The 25899-nt window shown below is 39.8% G+C and overlaps 1 protein-coding gene across 1 annotated transcript in view; it reads left to right on the top strand.

Annotated features, from left to right (window-relative positions):
• Positions 1 to 3133: 3133 nt before the first annotated feature.
• The window catches only part of LOC140525572 (uncharacterized), a 51981-nt gene continuing 29215 nt past the window's right edge, over positions 3134 to 25899 (top strand). The window contains exons 1-4 of the mRNA XM_072641086.1: positions 3134 to 6797; positions 7382 to 7520; positions 10359 to 10430; positions 11904 to 13008. Coding sequence (XP_072497187.1) covers positions 6372 to 6797; positions 7382 to 7520; positions 10359 to 10430; positions 11904 to 13008 — 1742 coding nt within the window. The 5' untranslated portion in view covers positions 3134 to 6371. The remainder of the gene's footprint in view (positions 6798 to 7381; positions 7521 to 10358; positions 10431 to 11903; positions 13009 to 25899) is intronic.

Raw genomic sequence — 25899 nt, forward strand, 5'->3', positions numbered from 1 at the left:
AGTGAGAACATTGTCCATTATTCAGAAACCATGCAAGTATGCTATCATGAAACTGACATTATTCTGATGAACTCCTCTGGGCAACCAAATTTTGCCATGATCTTCCATAAGCCCTCACAACTGACAGTATCAAAGAACTTCATCAGACTGATGAACATTGTGTGCAGAACTTTATTCTGCTCCTGGCATATCTTCTGGAGGATCTCTACCTAACTCCACTTCAGCAAAATCTAGTAGATGAAGACTGTCTATTATTTAGGCTGGAAAATAGGAGACTCATTATTTTATAACTTGGACAGTCATAGCAAATAGGCAATGAACTGGGCTAAGAACTGAACATGAAGAAGAGAACATGGTATGTTGCAACACTGCTAATGTATCACCTGTGGATTTCCCAGAGAACATGAACAAGAGTCATATAGGATGAGAAGGTATTGATATATTATACTTTGCACTTGTTGGCAGTAATGGTTGGTTGTTTGGTTGTTGTCCTTTGTCTTCGAAGAGCACCAAAATGACATCACCATGATAACTGTGGCTAATCAGACCAATATAAACTCAGAATGCTATACCACAGGTTGGGCACAGATAGTCCTTATGAATTTTGGGAGTGAATACTCCAAATCTGCACATCCTACTTTTACTTTTACTTTACTTTTTATTCCGCTTTGATCAAAGAGCACAGCACCCTTTCTGATGTGGGCACACCATGCTGAGCAGTCCTGTGCCAGTGTCTCCCATGTTTCAGTCAAATCCAAAGTTCTTGAGAGAGACCTTGAGAGTGTCCTTGTATTGCTTCTTCTGACCATCATGTGATCGCCTGCCCCATGTGAGTTCTCCATAAAATAATAGTCTTTTTAGCAAGCATACATTTTGCATTCGAACAATGTGGCCAGCCCATGGGAGATGTGCTGTCTTAAGCATAGTCTGAATGCTTGACAGTTCAGCTAGAGCAAGGACTTCAGTGGCTGGTACCTTATTCTGCCAGGTGATCCTCAGAATCTTCCTAAAACAATTCAAATGGAAGCAATTTAGTTTCCTGGCATGGCACTGGTAGACTGTCCATGTTTCACAAGCATATTCAGCACAATGGCTCTGTAGACCTTCAGTTTGGTAGTCAATCTAATACCTCTTCTCTCCCAAACTTTTCTTTGGAGCCTCCCAAACACTGAGCTAGCTTTGGCAATGCATGCATCAACCTCATTGTCAATATATATACATCCCTGGAAAGTACACTGCCAAGGTAAGTGAACTTATCCACACCATTCAAAACTTCTCCATTTGTTGTAACTGATAGTTCCACATTTAGATGGTGTGGTGGTGGCTAATGGAACACCTGTGTTTTCTTGGTGTTAATTATTAGACCAAAATTAGCACAGGCAGCAGAGAATTTATCCATACTTTGTTGCATCTCAGCTTCAGAGGCTGCATTGAGTGCACAGTCATCTGCAAACAGAAAATCATGCACCAACACTCCCTTCACTTTGGTCTTGGCTTTTCAAATTGAAGAACTTACCATCAGCACAGTAGTTCACCTTGATGCCATGTTCATCCTCATTGAAAGCATCTGACAACATGACTGAAAACATCATGCTAAAAAGCATGGGAGCAAGCACACAGCCCTGTTTCATTCTATTGGTGACTGGGAAGGCACAAGAGCATCTGTCCACTAGGCAAACATGCCATCATCAAACTGACATACAATACTGATGAACTTCTCTGGGCAACCAAATTTTGACACAATTTTCCATAAGCCCTAACAACTAACAGTGTCAAAGACCTTGGTGAGATCTACAAACGTTATGTACAGACCTCTGTTCTGCTCCTGGCATTTCTCCAGGAATTGTCGAGCAGCAAACACCATATCGACTGTTCTTCGGCCCTTTCTGAAGCCACACTGGCTCTCAGGTAGATGTTCATCTTCCAGGTGAAGGATCAGCCTATTAAGGAGGACTCTAGAATTCTGCCAGCAATGACTAAGAAAGAGACACCCCTGTGATTGTGACAATCTATTCTCTTTACCTTTATAGAGACAGACAATGGAGACATCCTTGAACTCCTGGGGGTAACCTCTTCTTGCCATATAACCTGAAAAATTTTAGTCAGCTTTTGTATGAACAATGGTCCCCCTATCTTGTAAATCTCAGCTGGAATAGAATCAGCACCAGGTGCTTTTCCACATGAAAGGAGCCTAATGGCCCTCAAAACCTCTTCTTCAGATGGAAGTTCAGCTAGGGAGGGATTGAGTTCAACCTGAGGTAAATGGTCAGTGACCTCAGCATTGATTGATGATGATCTGTTGAGAACACTATGGAAGTGTTCAGCCCATCTCTCTAGGATCATGTCCTTATCATTAATCAATGTGGCTCCACCAGCACTGAGTAGTTGAGATAGGTCTTTGACCCATAAATAGCCTTTAGGGCATCATAAAGGCACTTTGGGTTGTTACTATCAACATAAAACTGAGTTCCATCTGCCTTCTTCCTGAGCCATGAATCCTGCATCTCTCTAAGCTTCGCTTGTACTTTTGGTGGAATTAAATGCTGTCTTCTTAGAGATGGATGAACTATCCTGCTGGTAAACTCTGTGAAATTGTTGTTTTTCATTTAGCAGTTTCTGAATTTCCCAAATTTTTCTACCTGCCTCCCTCTGCTCTTCTTAAAACAGTAAACAATTTAATATGTATTATATGTGTACAATCATGTAAAACATATTTCCATATTAGTCATGTAGTAAAAGAAGAAATAGACCAAAAGGGAAAAAAAATCACACAGAAAATACAGAAAGTGAAAATAGTATACTTTGATCTGCATTCAGACTCCATCAGTTCTTTCTCTGGATGTGGATAGCATTTTCCATTGTGAGTGCTTTGGAATTGTCTTCAATTATTGTGTTGCCTAGAGGAGCTAAGTCAATCATAGTTGATCATCACACAATGTTACTGTTACTGTGTACAGTGTTCTCTTGGTTCTGCTCACTTCACTTTGCATCAGTTCATGTAAGTCTTTCCAGATTTTTCTGAAATCTGCCTGCTCATCATTTCTTATAGAACAATAGAATTCCATTAAAATTCATCTTCCACAGCTTGTTCAGCCATTTTGCAGTTGATGGGCATCCCCTCAATTTCCAATTTTTTTGTCACTACAAAAAAAAAGCTGCTATAAGTATTTCTGTGTATGTAGGTCCTTTTCCCTTTTTCATGATTTCTTTGGGATACAGACTTAGTAGTGGTATTACTAGATAAAAAGGTATACACAGTATTTTATATTTTGTAATGCTCTCAATTTCTTGTTTTGTCATGAATTCTTCCCTTTTCCATAGATCTGACAGGTAAATTATACCTTGCTCTACTAATTTGCTTTATATTTTACCCTTTATGTATCACTCTTTATGTTTAATTCTTAGTATATAGTGTAAGATGTTGATCTATACCTAGTTTCTGCCATTGTTTTTCAGCTTTCCTAGCAGTTTTTGTAAAATAGTGAGTTCTTCTCCCTGAAGCTGGGAAGCTTACTTGGTCAAAGTCACACAGCAAGTAGACAGAAGTGGTAGAATATGAACTCAGATCGTCTTTTCCCATTGCACCATGCTGTTTCTGGCAGTCCATCCTCCTCTGTGCATCACTTACTCCTCTAATTCAAAGAAGCAGATGTATCAAGTTTGGAGCTGAGGGTGAGGGTTGGCCAGTGAAGTTCTACTCCTTAGAGCATGCTCACATTTGCCCTTCTTAATGGGTTATAATGAGCATACAAAGATATTCTCTGCCTGGCTCCAATAAATCTAATTCTAGACATTATTGGTTGATTCTGTGTTGCACTGAAATCTTCTGGATGACTGAGTAGCTAGAAAGACAAATGACTCATGAGTTTCAGAGCTGGGACTAAATGGATATACAAAAAGGAATAATCTGTTCACTCTGGAACTAAATATGCATATACATGACTTGGCCCCTCTATTGGCCTTTCTGTTTCTTGTACTTACCAATAGTGAGATACACTGCTGTGAACTGCCAGGTAAAAGTAAGGGCAGATACTTTATGTGGCCCTCTGGCACCCTCTGGCACATGGTAGCTCTGGGGTTTTTTTGTGTGTGTTTATTCTTTCCTGATCCTGGATAAAGGAGTGTTCCAAAAGTGGAGTGCCCAGGTACCTGTGGGAATCCTTTAAAGTCATGAAGTCCCACTGGCAATCAGTCAGTAGCAGAGGCTACTAATGTGATATCAGCCAGCTCCAGAGGAAGTGCAGGATTGTGTTGATAATCAGTTCATACCAACTCTGGAACGCCAGCTCTTACATTTTCAGGGTGAGCATTTACAAATCAGAAATCAGCAAATGCTACAAATCAAGCCTTGGGTTATTGTTTTGTCAGTTATCTACTCTTAAGGAAATGATGGAAAAAGGCTTAATGCTAATTAAACTTAAGGGTGTGTCATGTGGACATTCTCTTATCTTCCCCCAAACCCCCAAGTCACTTATTAAACATTCAACAGCATAACCCTGAAGAGACCAAAAGATGAGGTGGAAAAATACAACTTTAGCCACAGTGATGGAGCGATACTGGCTATGGACTCTAGAAAGGCACCAATCTTCAAAGTCCAGCAGATACCTAAGCCTTTGTCCTTTCATTTTCTTCCAACTTCCCAATGACCCTTTTTGGACTTTTCTTGAAAAGATTTTAGGGTGGTTTGTCATTTCCTTCTCTAGCTCATTTTACACATGAAGAAACTGAGGCAAACATGGTGGTTTGAACTCAGGCCTTTCTGACTCTAAACCTGGGTCTATTCACTGTGTCACCTAGCTGTCCAAAGTGTTAGGGCTGCTGGGATGTGAATTAGGGACCTCTCCCACCCAAAAGCAGAATCCTACACCTAGATCTATATTTAGACCCAGGAGCTGCAACCTATGCCCAAGGGGAAACCAAACAGAGAAAAAGGATTCTCCAAGCTAGGAATTTTGAGAGACCCTTCTACCCTACATATTCTACACGTATGCTTTAGTCTCGTTGTATCCTAAGTTTGAGCCCACTCTCCCCTGTATATGCAAGGAGAGAGCGTGCCCCTGGGTGAGGGTGAGTTGTTTTTGTAACTACTGTTCTTACTATACCTTCTTATTAAATTTCTAAAGGGAAATACTGTTGTGCTGGTTGACTGATAATGAAGAACACACAAGATGGGCGATTGAGTAGTAGAAACACCAATTTCTCAGGTTTACCAAGCTGTTAGTTCCAGCAAGGGTTGGGCAAGTGGTTACAGAGGGGGTGCTACATAAGGGTAGTAGCTTTACAACTGTTAAATACCTTAGCGGCCATGCAGGCCAACGTCTGGATCTTACAGATGAGGAGGATAAAACCAGAAAGGCTAAGTGATTGGCCCAAGGTGGGATTTGAATCCAGGCCAAACAGCCTGGATGGAGAGGGAGCAGGGTCCGCCCTGGCTGTATGTTGAGGGTTTGGGCTGGCCTCTGGACCACGCGATCTGCCCGGCCTGCGGCTCGTCTTAGCGCCGCGCCCCGCCCCTCCCCTGCCCATCCCGGGGACTCGCCCTGTGAATCCGTAAGGAGGGGAACCACCGAGGTGACCCATCCGCTCGGTCGGCTAGAGAGGCGAGAACTGGATGGCACACTTCCGGCCTCTGTAGCCCAGGAGATAGACAGGGTGGGGTCACCTGCCAGGGGGCGGTGGCGAGGCCGCCTCCTGGACTAGGGCAGAGGCTTCTGGGCATCTGAAGCGCCCAGGAGGTGGGCAGGGGGCGGAGGAGCCTGCAGTGGGGTAGAACAGTGCGGGTGTGTGGGGAGGGGTCGGGGCCCCCTTGTCCCCGAGGGTCCTAGGACTTTACGGAGCCTCCAAGGAAGCCGCCCGGCAGCCTCTCGCCCGTGCCCAGATTCCGGGACATGCTTCGTTTGTGCATTTTCCGGAGCCCCTGGACTGTTGGGACTGATGGATCCTGAGCCGGTGTGACCTGGTTTGGTTTGTTTTCCCTTGTGTCTAATTTTGGAAAAGTACCGGCAAATCTTGTGTTCAGGACTTTTAAAAGATCTAGAAGGTCATTTTTTACAAACCTAGAAACTGAGATTAAAATAAGGCTTGCCAAACTTTGCTTTTTTGTTCTAAAGTGGAAAAAATTTTGGAATTTGAATTTCTATTCAGGGTTCTTGATTCCTGTCAGTTTTGCTTTATTTTCACTAAATAGATTTTTTCCTAGCCTTCATAGAAATTAATCATTAAGTATTTATTAAGTGTGTATTGTGTGCCAGGCTAAGTGCTAGGATTCCAAATTCTTAGACGCATTCATAAATTGGTCTAAGTTAATAGCGAATACTTTAGGGCCACCCCTGAAAGACACTCCAGAGCTTCTCAGGGAGAATGAGCCTTCAATGCTGTTGTCAGTTAGAATGGTTCTGCTGAGGGAGGCTGTATCCCTAGTTTTCCAGATTTCTGAGGAGCAGGAAAAGCCTTTGACAGCAAAAGTGGAGGAGGAAAAAGACCTTACCTTTAAGCAGGAATTTCAGGTGCGAAAAGGCCAAGAAATCTGCCAACGATTCAGGCAGTTCCGCTATCAGGAGTCCCCTGGACCTCGGGCAGCTCTGACCCAATTCCCAGAACTCTGCCACCAGTGGCTGAGGCCAGAGATACACACAAAGGAACAAATCCTGGCCCTGCTGGTGCTGAAGCAGTTCCTGGCCATCCTGCCTGAGGAGCTCCAGGATTGGGTGAAAGAATACTGTCCTTTCAGTGGAGAAGAGGTTCAGTGGAGAATGTTGGAGGATTTGGAGAGAGAACTGGATGAACCAGTACAGCAGGTGAGAATGGGAAGTGTAATCTATTATAGGAGAACCTACAGGACTTCAGTAAGCAGAACTAGAAGAGGAGTTTTGGGTTTCTTTCATTTCTACTAGGCTCGATTAGTTATGATTACATTATGTTAGAGATTAGTTATTATTCCCTATTTGCTGTTATCAGTAAACATTTATTAATCAACTAGTATGTGCCAGGCCCATATTAAGTGCTGGGGATACAAAATGAGACAAAAGACAGTCCTGCCCTTAAGGAGCTTACAATCTAATAAGAGACAGCATGCAAACAAATATATACAGAACAACCCTATGTACAGGATAAACAGGAAATAATTATGAGGGAAAGCACTAGAATTAAGAGGGATTGGAGAGTGCTTCCTGTAGAAAGTCAGATTTTAGCTGGAACTTAAAGGAAGCTAGGAAGGTCAGGAATTGGATGGGTTATTATTTGCCTTTGGGGTATGGAATGAAACTCTAACTTTCCAGTCCCATTCTATAATTCTATATTTTCTGTGGTCTCTTCTCTGAAGTTTGAATTATAATATGGATAGTGACTTTTCAGAATTACAACTCTATCTAATGTTCCTTAGGTTGCAGTCCATACCGGAGGATTCAAAGGGTTGTTGCTACCTTTGGAAGCAACCAAAGAGTTATTGAGGATCCAACTGCAGCTTATGGAGACTCAGCTCAAATGCGAATCCTCAGCACTCCACTCCTTAGAAGAAATAGGTGAGGAGGTGAAAATAATCTGAGGAAGCAGGTGGAGGATAGGTGTCTCCCCTGAGTTAGTTTCTTATTTTAAGAAATAGAAATGTGAATTGCAGTATGCTAATCATTTCAAGCACTGGTATTTTTTTTTTCCTTTTACACTAGGCAGTCAGGCTTGCACTATACAGCTATGCCAGGGAAGGTATGATCAAGACAAGACAGCATGATTTTGTGGGTAGAGTGCTAGAATTCTAGTAAGGGAGATGTGGGTTCAAATCCTGCTTCAAACACTTACTAGTTGTGACATTTGGCAAGTCACTTAACTTTTCTGGGCCTCAGTTTCCTCATCTGTCAAATGGTGATAATAATAGCACCTACCTCACAGAGCTGTTGAGAGGATCAAATGATATAGTGCATGTAAAGCACTGTATAAATGTTAATGGAAACAATGAATATTACCTTGGACAGATTACAAGAGAATGGTGGGTAGAAGGGCCCTGATGTGCTGTGGTCCATGGGGTCACAGAGTCGCACATGCCTGAATGGTTCAACAACAACAAATTATTATTACCAGTTTAACTGTACACAAGAGGGAGGGTACAAAAACAAACCAGAACTGTCCCTGCCCTATAATAATTTACATTCTACTGGGAGGGATCTAGTATGTACACAGATAAATAAATACAAAGTAATTTCAGGACAGAGAGTACACTAACAACTGGAGGAATTGGGAAAAGCCTTATATAGGAGGTTTCATCTGAGCCTTTTAAATAGGGGGATTCTAAGAGGCAGAGATGAAAAGGGGAGTGCATTGCAGGCATGTGATATACATATATGCAAAGGCATGGATGCAGGAAATGGAATGCTAATAGCTAATAGGCCAGTTTACATGGAATCCAAAGTGTAAAAAATAAGAAAGGTACATGGGAGCTAGACGATGGACTTTAAATGCCAGGTTGAGAGTTTTATATTTTATATTAGAGGTATTAGGTATTAGGGAGCCACTGAAGGTTTTGAGCAGGAAAACCACACTGTCAGCTCGGGCAACAAGTGGTTATGACATGGATGAACACTGAAGAGTGGTCAAATAGGAGAACCAGGAGAGAGCAGTGTCACAAAAATCAAGAAGGAAGATATTATCCAACACAGTCAAATGCTTCAGAGGGGTAAAAAGGATGAAGATTTGACAATGAAGTACTTAATAAATGCTTTTCATTCATTCAATCTAGGAGACTACCAACAAGAATTTGAAAGCACGATTTTTCCACCAGAGTTGAGAGCATCACTATCCTTCAAGTCACTGAGGTTTACAATCTCAGAGTCATCCTTGACTAATTCCTCCTTACTGTTATATCCAATCAGCTGACAAACGTTGTTTATTCTACGACTACCTCTCTCCCTTATGTTCCCCTCCCTCCACTCACATAGATAATATCCTAGTTTAGGTTCTGATCACCTCTAGTTTGGACTACTGATTGAACCTCTCCTACTAGATTAGTCTTCCTGCTTCCAGCCTCCCTTTCTGATCTACCCTCTCACACCTGCAAATACCTAATATCTAAAAATTACCTAAAAAACCCCACTGCTGGATCTCCTGGTTCTCATCCTCATCTCATCTTCATCCATGTCAAGATGACTAATCATGGCCCTCTATGTTAACTATCCTCACTCTGTGATATCAGCTACCCTGGGGTTCAGTTATTATCTCTCTTTATAAATGTATGAATCCAGCCCTAGTTGTTTTTTTTTTCTCCTGAGCTACAGTCCTAAATCATAAACTGTTTTTTGTACATGTATGTGTCTTGTAGGCATTTCCAACTCAACATGCCCCAAATAGATCTCATTACTTTTTACCCGAAACTCTTCATGGTGCTTTATGCATGGAATAGGATTGAGAAAGTCTGTTGGATTTTGCAGTTAACAGATGGTCCTTTTTGTTCTTTGAGAGCGCAAATTCAGTATATGGCAACAAAAGTCATGTTGCAATTTTAAGGAATTAGTGATTGGTGAGGAACAATAGGCCACAGATGTAGACCATTCTTTAGGAGTTTGGCCTGGAGGAGAGGAGAAACTTGGAAGAAGGTTCAATTTTTATGAATTTAGGGAGATTTGAGCAGTTTGTTGGCCAAGGGAAAGGAGCTAGATGCATGACAGTAATTGGTGGAGTAAGATCCCTAAACCTGTGAAAGATAAAAAGTAGAATCAAGAGCACAGTTTGGTGGGATCAGTCTTGATTAGTTGTAATATATAACCCAGACCTTCTAGGAGAGATTAAGGATTAGGGGGAAGTTTATTTACAATAAATAGACTGAAGATCCCAGAAGGTTAGGTGGGAGGCTGAGGTCATGGGCAGGGGTAGATTTGACTTAAGAAGGGACAGAACTAAACTGGATAGGGAAGAGAGAATTGGGGAAGGAACCTGGTTTGAGTCCAGGTGGGGAAACACAGGATAACCAAGCAAGGATTTGGAGATGAACTGGAGGAGATTATTAATATAGAGTAGGCAGACATAGCTATTGAATGGAAGTTCAAATGCTGAGAAAATGAGTTTAATAAGAAAAGGACAAAGTAGGTAACATCCAGTCTGTGTTCCTGGGTCAGTTCTCCTATAAACCTGTCCTACTCAATTCATTTAAACTCAACAAATATTAAGTGTTGAGGAAATGAAGAGACCTGTGTCTTCTCTATCCACTATAAGACATGTGCATGCCCCCCTTTAGTTATTCTTGGCATAGTGTCTGTAGACACTTGGCTTTCCTTTCCATCTGAACATAACAGATATGATGGTTGAGATTATTTTTGTAAGTAGTTCCATGTAGCTGTATACAAATCTTGTCCCATTTTCTTCTCCTTGAGCAGTATTTCTGGTTTCTCCACCTGCTCTGCTGGTCCTGAAAATCAGAAATCTGAAAAGACTGAAGTCTCTGAGAGGCAAGTGATGGAAATCATCATCATCATCATAATTTAAGATTTGCAAAGGAATTCACATGTTATCTCATTTGACTTTCACATCAAACCTGGGAGGGAGATTCTATTAATATTTTTCTATTAATAATTTTGTATATGAGGAAACTGAGCTGAGAAAGGTTAAGTCCAAGATCACGTGGCAAGTTAGTTTCTCAATGTACTTTTTGAAATCAGTTCAATGTTATATCTATGATGCCATATAATACAGACTTTGCATTCTGGTGTCTACAGCCCTTCCTAGTCTAGTTATAGTCTACATTCCAACTAAGCCAAGTTCCTGCAAGTCAGTATTGTGGGGTCCAAAATACCCAAACTACAACTATAGAAACTGAGGCAGAGCTCTTTGCCAATAGCACTTTATTAAAGGGACCTGGTCCTCTGTAATGAAGTGGACCCCCAGTCTTCCTCATGGTCTAAGATGCCTCCTGGTCCCTGGGGCCTTACTTTTATAGGGCTTGGTACCCAGACATACAGAAGAGGTAAAGTAAAATACAGTATTTCATTGGTTGATAGACTTTGCTCTTGGCCCTCCAAAAGGGTCAGAAATGAATCAACATGGGGGTCACAAGATGAGCAAAGCAAGGAACATTTCCACTAAGTGTTCATTAGGTGGGTTTGTCTTTGTACTGGACAAGAGAAGGTGGTCTAGAGAAACAGAAATAAGTTGGGGGACTTTCAGTATCATGCCAAAGCATCCCATGCTGGACTTGGCCATGGTAATTGATCAAAACTGGGTGGAGGTACCCTCCTCAGCAGTCTTGTAGTCACACAAGTAAACTTTGTTAACTGGCAAATAAAGAGTGAACAGTGAATTTATAGCTTTTAAACTTTGAGGCCTATTATAAGAAATAACTTATCTAATTATCCCCAGATGATGTATATAAAATAAGCACTAATATATATGTTATTCTTATACTGTTGACTAAATGTATATACTACTAGATGAGTATATTACTAATAATTGCTAACAATCATTACCCCTATGATTAACTGAGCTGATTAATACTGATTGGAATAAAATAGGAGTCCAGTAAATCATTTCTCTCAGCATTTCATCTCCTACTTTTTCTTTAGCACTGGCTATCTCTCCGGCTAGCTTAGAACATCTTCTTTCGTCATCTCACCTAGACTCTTTGATTTCCCTTAATTTCCTTCAGCTTAAGTGCCACCTCCTACACAAAGCCCTCCTCAAATTATCTTACTTTTATTTATCTATTTGCCTCTTAAATTTCCTCTCTCTCCCTTTCCCCCCACCAGTAGAATGTGATCTCCCTTGATTTCAGAGACTATTTGATTTTTTGCTTTTGTGTTCCCAGCACTAAGCACAATCTTTTACATGTAGTTAGCACTTAATGAATGCTGAATTGAATCAAGTTTCATAGCATTTATTTGTAGCAGAAGTACCTGGTGACATTTGTCTTCTATTTGTTGTTTCAGATGATGAGTCTAGGACTGAGAATAAGAAATTGATGCTAAAGCAGGAAATTTCTTTAGTGGAACTTCACTCTTTGCTTTTAAGAAGAGTCATAGTGGATGCTCCCCAGAAACCTGAATCCGGACAAACTTGCGAAACTGAGAGCAGGTTAGAAGGGCATCAAGAAACCCCCACCGTGGAGGGAAGGGAGCAATCCCCTTCCCAGGAGAAAGTTTCCAGGGAAATCAGAGAAATCATTCCTAAAAAACTTCCCATGGGAGGAGAGAAAGACCATAAATGTGATGAATGTGGAAAATTCTTTACTAAGAGCTCAAATCTTATTCGACATCAAAGAATTCACACTGGAGAAAAACCCTATAAATGTAAAGAATGTGGGAAGGCTTTTAGTGGAAGTACCAGCCTTTGTCTACACCGGAGAATCCATACTGGGGAGAAACCTTATAAATGTGATGAATGTGGGAAAGCCTTTAGTGTGAGTTCCAATTTGATTCTTCATTATAGAATCCACACATTAGATAAACCTTATGAGTGTGATGAGTGTGGTAAAGCCTTCAACTGGAGTTCAGACCTTATTAAACATCAAAGAATCCACACTGGGGAAAAACCCTATGAATGTAATGATTGTGGGAAAGCTTTCAATCAGAGTTCTGACCTTATTAAACATCAAAGAATCCACACTGGAGAGAAGCCCTACAACTGCAGTGAGTGTGGGAAAGCCTTCAATCAAAGCTCACTCCTTATTAAACATCAGAGAATTCACACTGGGGAGAAGCCATATCATTGTAATGAATGTGGGAAAAGCTTTAGTCAAAATGCAGGTCTTGTATCACATCTGAGACTCCATACGGGAGAAAAACCTTATGAATGCAGTGAGTGTGGAAAAACTTTCAGTGAGAGTTCACACCTCATTAAACATCACAGAATTCACACAGGGGAAAAACTTTATCAATGTACCAAATGTGGAAAAAGGTTTAGTCAAAATGAAGGTCTTATTTCACATCAGAGAATCCACACTGGGGAGAAACCCTACAAATGTGATAAATGTGAGAAAACCTTCCATAATAGTTCAAACCTTTCTAGACATAAGAAAATTCACATTAGAGAGAGGCAAACCTTATAAAACTAAAAAATGTGGGTAAAACTTTTAGAATATACTCCTACATAGCCATCAGACAGTGGACACTTGAGTAGTGGCACCACAATTGCAATGTAGTACTTTGGAAGTTTCCATTGGAACATTCACATTCCACCAATGGAAGGTAAAATTCCATTGTAACTCTTCTCTTAAAACATTATGGACTTGGTTAAAGCCAAAAGTGGGACACCTAGGCCATTTTGGTTTTTTACCTCTTCCAAGAATTGTCACTAAGTAGGGCTCAAAAGTTAATCAGCACTCTGGAAAAAATTTGGTACTATGCCCCAAAAGTTACCTTCAACTTAGCCATACTACTGTATAACAGAAAAGATTAAAGAAAGAGGAAAAGGACCCAAATGTACAAAACCATCTATGCTACCTGTTTTTGTAGTAGCAAAGAACTGGAGATTAAGGGCGATTATCCCCATCAGTTAGGGACTGGCTGAACAAATTATGCTATATGAGTGTAATGGTATTACTGTGTCATAAGAAATAATGACAAGGACAGCTTCAGTGAAACCTGGAAAGCCTTGTATGAACTGACTCAAAAGGAAAGAAGCAAAAAGAAAACGATTGATACAATAACAGCAGGATTATAAAAACTACTTAGAAAGCCTTAAGACCTACGATCATTACAATAACCAATCATGATTCTAGAAGATTGGTAACAAAGTATGCTGCCCACCTCCTAACAGAGGTGATACGGACTCAGGGTGCCGAATGAAGCATATGTTTTGGACATGCCAACGGGGGAAGATGTTGTCCTTGACTATACATATTTCTTAAAAAGCCTTTTGCTTTTCTGTTCTCCTTCCATTGTGGGGAGGTAGGAAGGAGAGAAAATGATTTTTGTTAATTGAAAAAAAAGGTGAAATTAATTTGAAAAAACTTAGCCTGGGATCTGGAAGAACTTGGAAGTTTTGCATTTAGCAGTGTCTTAAGTATTCATTTTCTGCAGAGCTAACCTTTGTAAAGAAAGCCCTATTTTGTATTTATGTTCCCAGTTGTTAGTCTCTCATGTCAGACCTAGGAAGCACTTCCTGGTTTATTTCAGTCAAAAAGGCTTAGAAAGCCTGTCAAGGTGGATTCATGCTTGTAATTAAATCCTGCAAATGAGTTAAGATGAGGCTGGTGAATATCTTGAACTCAGGAGTTCTGAACTGCAGAGAGGTAAGTCACCAGGCATAGGAGATACAAATGGCATTAGAAGATAAGATATGATCCTGGTTTTATTTAGAACATGGAATACTATTTCTATTTCTGGTGTCCAAATCTTAAAAAAGATACAGTGGATTTGGAGAAAGGTTAAGCAAGAAAAAGGAATAGGCATTGGCTGCCTCAAATGACTGAAAAAACTAGACCCAAAACACTAGAACTCTTTGTTCTGGAAAAACAAAGAAAAAGATCAATCAAATCTTGTAAACAGGTTGAATGTCAATCTATTCACAACCTAGAGTACTGTACATAAAACTAAAAGGTAGCCCTCCAACCTTGAAAGACCTAAGTGTAGAATAAATAAAAGAATGATTACATCACAGTAATAAGAGTATAAAACTTTTTCTTTCAAAGAAGTTTGATACAGGCTGAAAATATAAACAACTTCAAAAATAGTTTAGATATATTTCAGGATATTAGTTGTAAAATATCAAAATGTGTGTTTGGGGGTATATAAACTGAGAAATAATTATCTTACCAAAAACTCCATTATAGCCATCAGTGAACTGAAGAAAGATTTTATTTATCATTCTTTTGCCAGAGAAGGCAAGAGACCAGGCGACCCACAAGGAGACACACCCTTTCAGACAACTACAAAGCCTTTTATGTCTTCTCCTGATTCACACATCCCTCCTCTTCTCCATTGTTGGGATGCAGCTTCCTGGAATCACCTATTGCATGTTCTTCTCCTAGATGTGTTCCCCTTCCTTTTCATGCATTACATGTATATTTAAATTAGCTCCACCCTGAGGGTGCGTTGGGTAATATTAAACAGCTCGTTAAACATGTGTGCAAGCTTCTGACCTTTTATTTGATCAGAAGCCTGGTTCTGCTAGGTCACAGCTCTGGGTAGAACCAGTCACCTCTGACTTCCATCCTGTTATTACTCCTATGGAAATAGAACTCCTCCTTTTGTTTCTCACAAAACCCTTATAAGTTGATAGTCAAGAAGACAGCCATGCCCTCCCACAACATATCCTTGCTTTCATTGTCAGAGATTATACTATACTATGGACCAATTATGCTGGCAAAGACAAATTGTACAATAACACATGGTGTCCAGATTCAAGGAAGAGTTTACAAGTTATTTGGGAAATAACCCATGTTTTTCTTTATTCTGACCCTTGAGTTCTGTGGCTGCCCTAGGAGCCTTTTTCTGATCTTCATTAATTGATTCAACAAATTATTTTTATTAAGCTAGTACTCTTTCCACTGACATAAGTGCTTGGGGAGATGCAAAAGTATATACAGTCATTCCTCAACATATGTGGATTTTACATTCACAGTTATTCATAGGCTGGCCATGGATAAATAAGTGGGAATTTTTGGAGATCTGTGACACACTTGGGAAAACTGAAGGCTACACATGACACAGATATGTAAAGAAAACTAAAATTTAATAAGTCATAAATGAACAGATACTATATATTATTAATCTATCCTATCATTTACTACTGTAAATTTGTGTATATGTTCAGCCATGTCTAACACTTGATGACCCCATGGACCATAGCACACGGGGTCTTAATGTCTTTCACTGTCTTGAAGTCTACCCAAGTTCATAGTTGTTTCCATACTACTATCTATCCATCCATCCTCCGCCATCCCCTTTTCCTTTTGCCTTCAGTCTTCCCAACATCAGGGTCTTTGCCATTGAGTCCCACCTTCTCTTTGTGTGGCCAAAGTATTTAAGCTTCAGCTTCAGTATTTGGTCTTCCAGTGAATAGCCTGAATTAATTTAAGTATTGACGGATTTGACCTTTCTGTCCAGGTGACTCAAAAGTCTTCTCCAGCAGCGTAATTTGGATTGCTGATTCTGCAGCACTCAGCTTTCCTTATGTTCCAACTCTTACAACCATGCATTGCTACTGGAAAAAAAACAAAGCTATCATATATAGTAAACAGTTATATTTTGTTAAAAGTTTCAGTTTACTAAAGAACTATTGACTACGTACTCCCTTTGGGAATGCCTCCTCTTTACCTACTAACCATCCATAGTCAGTTTTTCATAGGAGAAGGAAATCCAGGAAACGGTTGCTTTGGCTACATCACTATTTTTCCTTCTTTGAGGTTCACTCAATCCATATTCATCACCCAATCAAGATTCTGTGAGCTAACTTCCAAAACACTCTCTTATCCCCAACTCATGCTCTCATGAATATATACTGATATTCTCTCAAATATCCTAATCTCCGTATTTCTCAATTTATTCATTTCCCTGACCTACTCCTACACCCCACATATAGTTACAGACCTTGTCATCACCCACAAATCTTCCACATCCATGTTCATGAAATCTGAAATTCCTTAATGTGATCAGAATCTATTTTCATTCCCCTTCTCCCTCTGCCTTGCAAGTCCATTTCCTCTTCTTTGCCCAAACTATATCCTTCAATTCCCACACCCAGGCCATCGCCCCAACCCTTTTCCCTTTCCTTTTATGATACCCAGATGATTAAGTCCTCTTCTCTTGAGTCCCTTGCCCCTTTGCCTATCAAAGATCATGCCCTTCCCTACCCCAGGCCCACCATCTATTATTACTATTGTTACTATCACCATCTATTGTCTTTGCTCCTACTCATTTACTGCTTAATGAAGCTAGAGAAAATCACAAAACTTTGCTGATTACAGACATATCACTACAATTTTGTTCTGTAATCTCAAAGGGGCCCTCACAGTAATAAGGTGATCCCTAACTGATTCACTATCTCACTTATCACAGTGGCTTTTCCAAACTTTTTCTTCCCTCCTTAAACCTCCTCCCTAGGCCTATCTTCCCAGTTGAGAATTTTTGCCTCATATTTTATTTAAAAAATTGGGGCCATTTTCTGAACATTTCTCTGTTCATCTTATACCATTCAGGTATCTTCTGACACTTCCTCCTCCTTCCATTTCACATGAAGGGATGGCCTCTCTGTTTGACAAGGCTAACCTCTCTATATGTACAAGTAATCCCATTCCATACTATCTTCTCCAGCAGACTGTCCCCTCTATCATCTCTCTCTAATTTTCTGGTGGCACAGTGGACAGATAGTTGGGCCTGGAGCCAGGAAATCCTGAGTTTAAATGTGACCTCGGACATTTACTAGCGTTGTGACCCTGGGCAAGTCCCTTAACCTCTGTTTGCCTTAGTTTCATCTTCTGCAAAATGCCTATCTCTGAAGGTTGTTGAAAAGATTAAGTGAGATATTTGTAAAAGTACCTAGCATATAGAAGGTGCTATATAAACACTTACTGTTTCCACCTTTCTCCCTTCCCCTATTGGTGACTTCCTTACTACTAGCCTATAGACATTCCTATATCTTCTCCCATGTGCAAAACACTCTCACTTACTCTGTTTCAGCTAGTTATTGTCCTAATTTTCAATTCCCTTTTATGACTCAACTCGTTGAGAAGGCTGTGTATAATAAGCACCTCAAATTCTTTCCTCCTTAATAATTCTTTGCAATCTGGATTCTGATTATGTCATTCAACCAAAGTTCTAATGGCCTTTTCTCAATCCTCTTGACCTTTCTGCAGCATTTGAAATTGTGGATCATCCTATCTCCTAGATACTCACTTTTCTATGTTTTAATGTCAATGGTCCCTTTTGGTTCTCCTACCTTTCTGACCACTCCTCAGGCTTCCATTATCATATCTATGCAGATGACTTGGAAAACCTCTCTTGACCTCCAGGCTCACATTTACAAAGGCATTCTAGACATCTCAAACTGGATGTCCCATAAACATCTTAAACTCAAAATGTCCAAAACTGAAATCATTATCTTTCCTCAAAAACTATTCCTTCTTCCTAACTTCCCCATCACTGTCCATGGTATCACCAACCTTCTAGTTACTCATGCTCACGATCTAAGTGTCATCCTCAATTCACTCTTATGCCTCACATCCAATCAGTGGTCAAGCTGATGGGGATAGGACCTGGACCCCTAAAAAGCCCATTAAACTGTCCCATACATTTCACCAGCCCAGATCTCTGGCATGCACCTGAGGCATCTGCCCATCCCAGGATAATCCTTTAACTACTCTTTCACTGCGTGTATGTACCTGGCCCATGGCAAGGTTACTTGCCACTCCTTGACAGAATCTAGATCTTCTGTCTTTCTGTATAAAAGTACTAATCTTATCCCCATTAAACTGCACAGATTTTTACAATCTGGCCTGCTTGTACTGGTGTCACAAATACCACAGATTCACTAGGAAGCTTGCCCACCCAACCAGTGTCATAATAAACTTGCTACTTTCACTGAAAGAAGGCTTGAGTGGTTGGATTCTTTTGAGGCAGATCCCCTCCCCATACCCTTGCATTTTGGGGTTCCTAGCATCTCTAGCCTACAGCAAAGCCATCTCATTTCTACCTTCATAACATTTTTTATGATAGCACTTTGTTGCAGATCCTCATCACCTTACACCTGTATTATTACAATAGTCTGTTGTCTGATCTTCCTGTCTCAAGTATCTCTTCATTTTGTGTGGGATGGTGGGACCCCTACTCGGATGCATCTCAAAGATAAAAACAGAAAGTCCTTTATTCCGTCTTGCAAGAAGCGGGTGTCACCCTCCCCAGACAAGTCTGGAGAAGGGAGGCCCTTATAGAAGCAGAAACATAGTTATATAGCTAAAAACCACAAACTCCCCCCCCCCGCCCCTTTCAAGTCCAGCTAAAAGGCCACCTTATACAAGAAGTCTTCTCTCTGAAACAGCCCCCAGTTTATCTTGTTTGTACATAGTTGTTTTCTTGTTGTTACCCTGATTTGACTGTGAACTCCTTGAGAGCAGGGACTATTTTTTTGCCTTTCTGTGTATCCTTAGTGCTTAGCACAGTACCTGGTATATAAGAGGTGGTTAATACAATTGGCTGACCAACTCTAGTTAGAGGAGGTCCATCGCCTACTGAGGTAGCCCACTCCTTTTTTGAACTTTTATAATTGTTGGGGGGGTGAGGGCGGGTTTCTTACATTGGCCTTAAGTCTGCCTTTGCAGATCCCTTCACTGCTTCTAGTTCTGTCTTCTTAGGCAAAACAGAAAATCTCTAATCCCTCCTTCACATGATAATTTGTCCATGTGCTTGAAGACTGCTATTGTGAATCCACTAACTTTTAACCAGACTAAAAATCCTAAACAGAAAGATCCTCATTTGCAGTAGTTTCAAGATCTCTCACCATCCTGGCTACCCTCTGGATGTTCTCTAGTTTGTCAGAGCCCTTCCTAAAGGTATTCTGAAATAATTCCACTTTGGAGAAGTTAAATCACATGTAACTGTGAACCCTGATAACAAATGACCAAAGAGCCACAGCAATTCTGCAACTGCTCTTAACTCTTAAAAAAAATCAGAGCACTCACACAGGTTACCAAAACCACTATTAACTCTTAAAAATTAAAAACAACAGAAACAAAATAAAACCAAAGAGCTAACAGTGGTTATAAGCAAAAAGCTTTCTTTATTTTGTTGGAGGAGGGAAACTAGATACATGTGCCAGGGCCCCCTCTAGTAGGAAAACTGCTTTAGTGTGGGCAAATCTCAGTACATACACTAGTGGCTATGCAGTGAGCTGTAGTCCTGACAGTGGGGGGCTGGGGAGGTGGGGGGTTGGGAGGTAATGAGACAAGTTTGATTCATAGCAGGACTTCATGATGAGAACACAAGTACTACAGGAGCTTGTCCAAGCTCAGAGACTACCTAGTGCTGGTGTGAAACAATTCTGGGATTTTGCTGAGTTCATCCAGAGGATAAGTGCAAAAGACTGCTGTTATGCCAAGCTCAGGGCACAGCTTACTTGCTGGGCCTTAGCTATGGAAAACAGGGTGTCTCCTAATAGTAAAAAGAGAGGGGTGGTCATGGCATGGGGATCCTGACATAACCCAGCAAGAGACAGCATGGAAATTGCGCAATGTATGAACGCTAAATTCTCCCTCTTTCTGACCTTGCAGCTTCCCCCATGATGAAAAATATTTCTTAGTTTGCCTACCAATCAATTCAACCCATCTTCTATTTCAACCCTGCTATTTCAACCCTGTCAGTTTATCAGTCTCTTCTAGACCCCAAATCTCTGCCTGATTGAGTCCTTCTGCACTGCTGATTAAAAAGTCACACTCAGATACAAGGGAAGGAAGATCCCAGCCTCTCTTTCTTTCCTGAAACAGGAAGAGGGCTAGACTTTCAGGAACTCAATGAAACCCAAGGAACAACCTGACTTTTGGACCACTGCCATTGTCACCAACAAACACCCAGCATTCTACATATGGTAAAAGGCAAAACTCTCACTGCTTGGTGGATGACTAGATCCAAGCCTTATTTTATACATTGAGAAGTGGATGCCCAGAGATATTTACTGATTTGTCCAAAATCACATGGTTTATGGGATCCGACTTCAGATTTTTCTTCCCTTTCCATTATGATTTCTAGGATGCCTGCTTCATGGTTAAACTTGTTTTCCCTTGGTTAAACCTTTTCCTTTCCTACTCCTTCCTTTTTGCTCTCACCAAAACCTGGATCCCTTGTAACGACACTACATCCATGGCTACCTTTTTCTAATACCAGGTACATTATCATTAATACTCCCTGATACATTGATCATGTCAGTGGAGTCAGTCCTCCTTGCTTTCCATTGCTACTCCCACAGTCTGTAGCTCCCACTATCACTTAGTAACCTCTTCTCCTTGTATTTTGTTGCTCATATAGGTCACATGTGTCCATATGTATCTGTCTAGATGTGGCTCACAGACAGGCATGAATAGATATCTCTAGTGTCTCCTCCACCCATTCTTCTCCAAGGAAGACTTTGATCCCTGCCAGGATGGAAATCAAGAGTTTGGAGACAGACTGGCCACCCTGCTCTTCTTAAAGAAAGGGAAGCTGTATCTATCTGTACCCTGTCCTGTACTGTGAGGATCATTCCCTTTCTCAGATGTGCCCCTCTTAAAACTTAACCCCATAATGTGCCAGCCAGAAATTCCACTCTTGCAGTATTAACTTGGATTGTATATGGGGAAAAAAACCTAATACTTTAAATCTTCCCTTTTGGGGGTTTTGTTCTTAATCATTTCCTAATATCACCGCCAGTGTTCAAATGAACAGAACTGGAGCAGATTCAAGGGACCATGTGGATTTCTATACATAGGCACCCACACACTGAGAAAATTATTAAAATAACAGTTTCTAAAAAACCAATTTTAGAAGTAGCCATGGTCTGCTGCCACAAGCTAGCGGAAGATAATCTAGAACTCCATCTCACTTAAAGTAAGTGACTAGATGCTAACTAGATAACCTTAACCAGGGCCGGGAAAAGTCTGTATTGAATCAATCATCAGTTTTAGACTAAACGTGAAGTCCTTGTTCAATTTAGATACCTTTGAAAACCACTGAATTAACCAGAGTGAATATAAGAAGTGTATTCAGATTGAGTGAGTCCATTTGGTCCCATTCTCTGGGTCATCTATAAACCACTCTGTTATTTCACTGCATGGAAGATTTTTGTGTCATTTCCAAACCTGGAGATTTGCTGTGTGCACTCCTTCTAACAGAACATTTACAGAATTTGAAGTTACAGATCTAAGTACAAATCCCTGGAGGCCCCATCAAAATGAATACATCTCTGTCCCAAGAAATACTGGCTTGTTGATGATCATAAGGAAAATAATGTTCATTACCATCTTTAATTTGTAGAGAGTGTCATAGTAATTCGAAAGCACATTTACATCTAAACCATTTCCTGTTATATCACAGGCATTTCTCTATTCATAACAAAACATTCCCTTCTTATTTGGTCATTTCAGTAGTGTCTGACCCTTCGTGACCACATTTGGTGTTTTCTTGGCAAAGTTACTGGAGTGGTTTGCCATTTCCTTCTCTAGCTCATTTTACAGATGAGGAACTGAGACAAAGAGGATGAAGTAACTTGCCCAGGGTCACATAGGTAGTAAATGTTTGAGATGAGATTTGAGATCTAGCACTTTATCCACTTCACTACTTAGCTGCCCCCAAACCTTATTTTGTCTGGTCTTTGGTATACAACATGTAAAGGCCCTTTGAAATTCTGAACAGATTATCCACATGTACCTTTGCTCCTGTAGTAAAGTGAGGCATCATTCCTTTACAGAAACTATTTTGTCTTTTTCCTAATAGGTTACACTTTTCACCTTCTATGGAAGATAGATCCTATCAGCTTGATTACTGGGCATATCACTCAAGCTTTTGGGGCCCTACTTTCTTCTTCTGTAAAATGAGGTGGCAACTAAGGTACCAAAAAAAAGAGAATGAAATATACCTCCTCCCTCACAGTAGAGAGGTTAGAAAACTATTAAACAAAATATTTTCTATGTTGTCAGACATGGTCTTTGTTTTGAACTTTTTTGCTGACTAATTTTTCTTTATCCATAGGAGGGTTCAGTCTGGAAAGGGGTTGGAAAATGACTGGTAGACAAAAAGCACCAATAAATTATTTTGAATGAGTTGCCTTATATGAACTCTAAGTTACTTTTCAGTTCAGTGATTCAATGTAAATTTTTTTTCACTGATTTATTTATGTCACTGATTTTTTATTTGTGAGTATAAAAAGTAGGTACCATATGGTTTTGGCTAATAAAGTTCATCTGAGTTTAGCCACTTCTTTTTTGATTTTGTCTGTACAAGTGATCAGAATAAGATTCTCAGATAAAAGTTAAGGAGGACTCGTAACTGGATCTATAAGCTGCCATTATTTTCATTCACTTTATGCTCCTGGTACCAAAAAGCAATTCATCTCCTCCTATTATATTAGTCTTCATTGGGCAGAATGTATTCTTCTCTGTATGTGTAGAACTGGTATAAGACTGGATGCTCTCTTGGGGAGGAAAGGAAGAGGGAGGGGCAGAATTTATTATTCTCTGTATATATAGAACCCATATAAGATTGGATGCCCTCTCAGGGAGGGAAGGAAGAAGGAGGGGCAGAATTTATTATTCTCTGTATATATAGAACCTGTATAAGATTGGATGGCCTCTCGGGGAGGGAAGGAATAGGGAGGGGCAGAATTTATTATTCTATATATGTGTAGAACCCGTATAAGATTGGATGCCCTCTCAGGGAGGGAAGGAAGAAGGAGGGGCAGAAAATTTAAAACGTATAGAAGTGATTGTTGAAAACTGAAAACAAATAAATTAATTAAATTTTTTTAAAAAGATATTATTCTGTTGTCCTGTTGTCCACTACCCTTGAGGATTTAATGAAAACTATTTTCTGAGGAATATTTCCTGGGGTCTCTTCTGAGCTTTTAACTTCAGTTATTCTAGAAATTCCTTCACAAGCCCAAGTGTGCCTAATTATCTTTAGGTCCCATCAGGTGCTCATGGACAGGAAGTGGTCTTGGAGGAAATAGTACCCCTGGAAAGAAGCCCGGAATCTTCAGGTGCCCAGGTCCAAACCATGGAGGACAATCTGGATTGTGAATCTCCAGAACCACACACCCTACAAGACAATGGTGAAGAATAGGATTTCTTCTGGGGAAAAGGATGGAAGTTGGTTGGGGGAAATGCTTGGTCAAGGAGAGAATGTCAGACCTTCCATTCCTTCTATTTCTTCTGGAAATAATAGCAAAAGAATTAAATTAAGCAAATCAAATGGTAAATCAACCAGAGACAGACACAAGATTTTATCACTGTTAACTTCTATGTTCATCTGTATTATAGGTAATCTGCCTGTGAAATACTCTGAAACTAGAATAGTAGTTCTCAAGTGAGATAGTTTCAGGGTCTACAAGGTCAAAACCATTTTCGTAATCCTAAGATTTCTTCATTTCTAATATAGTAAATATGGATAGATATAGCCCACATACACAAAAGCTTTTTGGTGGGGGAAGTCCCCAATTTTTAAGAGTATAAAGATAGATTAATATTCTTAAATGACTCGATAACCTATCAGGCCTCTTATTATGATAAATGCTATACATCTGAGTACAAACGAAAATATTTAGAGCAATCATCTTAGCTATTTATTCCTTATTCGGGTAAAAAAAAATTGTGATAAAGTAAACATCTCTTCCTTTCTTGTGCTCATTCTCAGCTACTCACTCCTCTGTATACAACCATATCCTTTGATGCTGAGTCCATTTATTTCTGAATCTACCCATTTCCAACTTTCTTTTGATTCTTAACTGGTATCTCCTCAGTCATTATTTTCCAACCTCTTCTTCATCTGTGTCCATGCTTTTATAGTGCTCATCAGCCCATCTAGGTACTTGTCATTAACAGTGTTGCTTCTTATACTTCATTTCCTTTATCTTGTCATCAAAAAGCATTTATCAAACACTTGATTTGCCTATGATTCTCTGCTAAACACTTTATAAAGCTACTTTCACAATGTATTAGCTTTTAATCTACGTTAGACAATATGGGTATAATATACAGATGATAAATGCAACAAAATTTATCACATAGTGGCTCAATCCTGGAAAGCCTGTACTTAAACTGCAGCTTGAGTATAGGTATATGCATCACATGTAGGAAAAGTCACCATAACTATTGGCAGTCCATTTCAAAAATTGGTCAACAGTATTTGAACAGCTTTACAAAATACTATGCTAAGTCCTGTGAGGGATATAAAGTAGGATCCATTCCCCCCTCCCTCCCAAGAAGCTTGCACTATTACCAAGGAGTCAACTCACAAATATTAAACTATTATAGAAAACAAAAATTGTGTGATAAAGGCACTATGCCATAGGAGTTCAAAGAACGTAGATCTGTGCATTGAAGTCATCAAGAGAAGACTTCTTAGAAGAGTTGAGACTAATGCTTTACAGTTGACTATTAATTTATAAACTTCAGATCAGAGGCTCAGTAAAAATTTAGCTTTAGAAGCACCTGGTACATAAAACAATATTGTCATATTTTTAAAAATTAAGATGAATATTAGGTAGCTCTTTTCAGGCGCTTACAAGTAGAGTTTATTTGATAATTATGAATTAATCTGTCATTGTTAAAAAAAAAATCTTCCAAAGGACCCTTACTTGACAGTGCTTTATATCTCTAGTTTTAATTTCTCTATATACTTGACAGTAATAAGCCAGTGAACCATAATTCAGACCTTTCACTTGTTTGTACTGACTTCCCATAATAATAAGTCCCTAATAAGTTCTTTATTATTATCCTCCTTAATAAGGTGTGTCTTTATGAATGAAGTATGAAACCAAGACATCAAAATTATGGCACAGATTCCAGATGTGGGCAGAACAGATAACTTGATCATCTCAAACCTGAAATAAAGATTAATTCCGGACACTAGTTAACAGACATTAATTACTGTTCTTGTCCAAGCTGCTCTGGCTAAGGACTTTTCCTTATGTAGTAATTATTGTGAATGCTAATAATAATGATACTAATTTTCTGATTTCACATAGAAGAGGTTTTATTTTCTCAGGAAAATCCTTTTTTTTTCCTTTATCATCACTCTCTATATCAAGTCTCCCTTAGCAACTAAAAGTCATGGGAAGAATGCTAGACAGGCTTCAAGTAACCCGTACCATTGTCATGGCACTCCTGAGTATCAATTTCCATATCCATAAGATGAGGGGGATAGAGTAGTTGATTATAAGACAAATTAAATCAAATTTTACCATTCTTTGATTCTCTTCCTACTTTAATCTTCACTGTTTATGTTTTCAGATTGGGTCTTCTTG

This window comes from Notamacropus eugenii, chromosome 2, assembly GCF_028372415.1.
Source record: "Notamacropus eugenii isolate mMacEug1 chromosome 2, mMacEug1.pri_v2, whole genome shotgun sequence".
Classification (NCBI taxonomy): Eukaryota; Metazoa; Chordata; class Mammalia; order Diprotodontia; family Macropodidae; genus Notamacropus; species Notamacropus eugenii.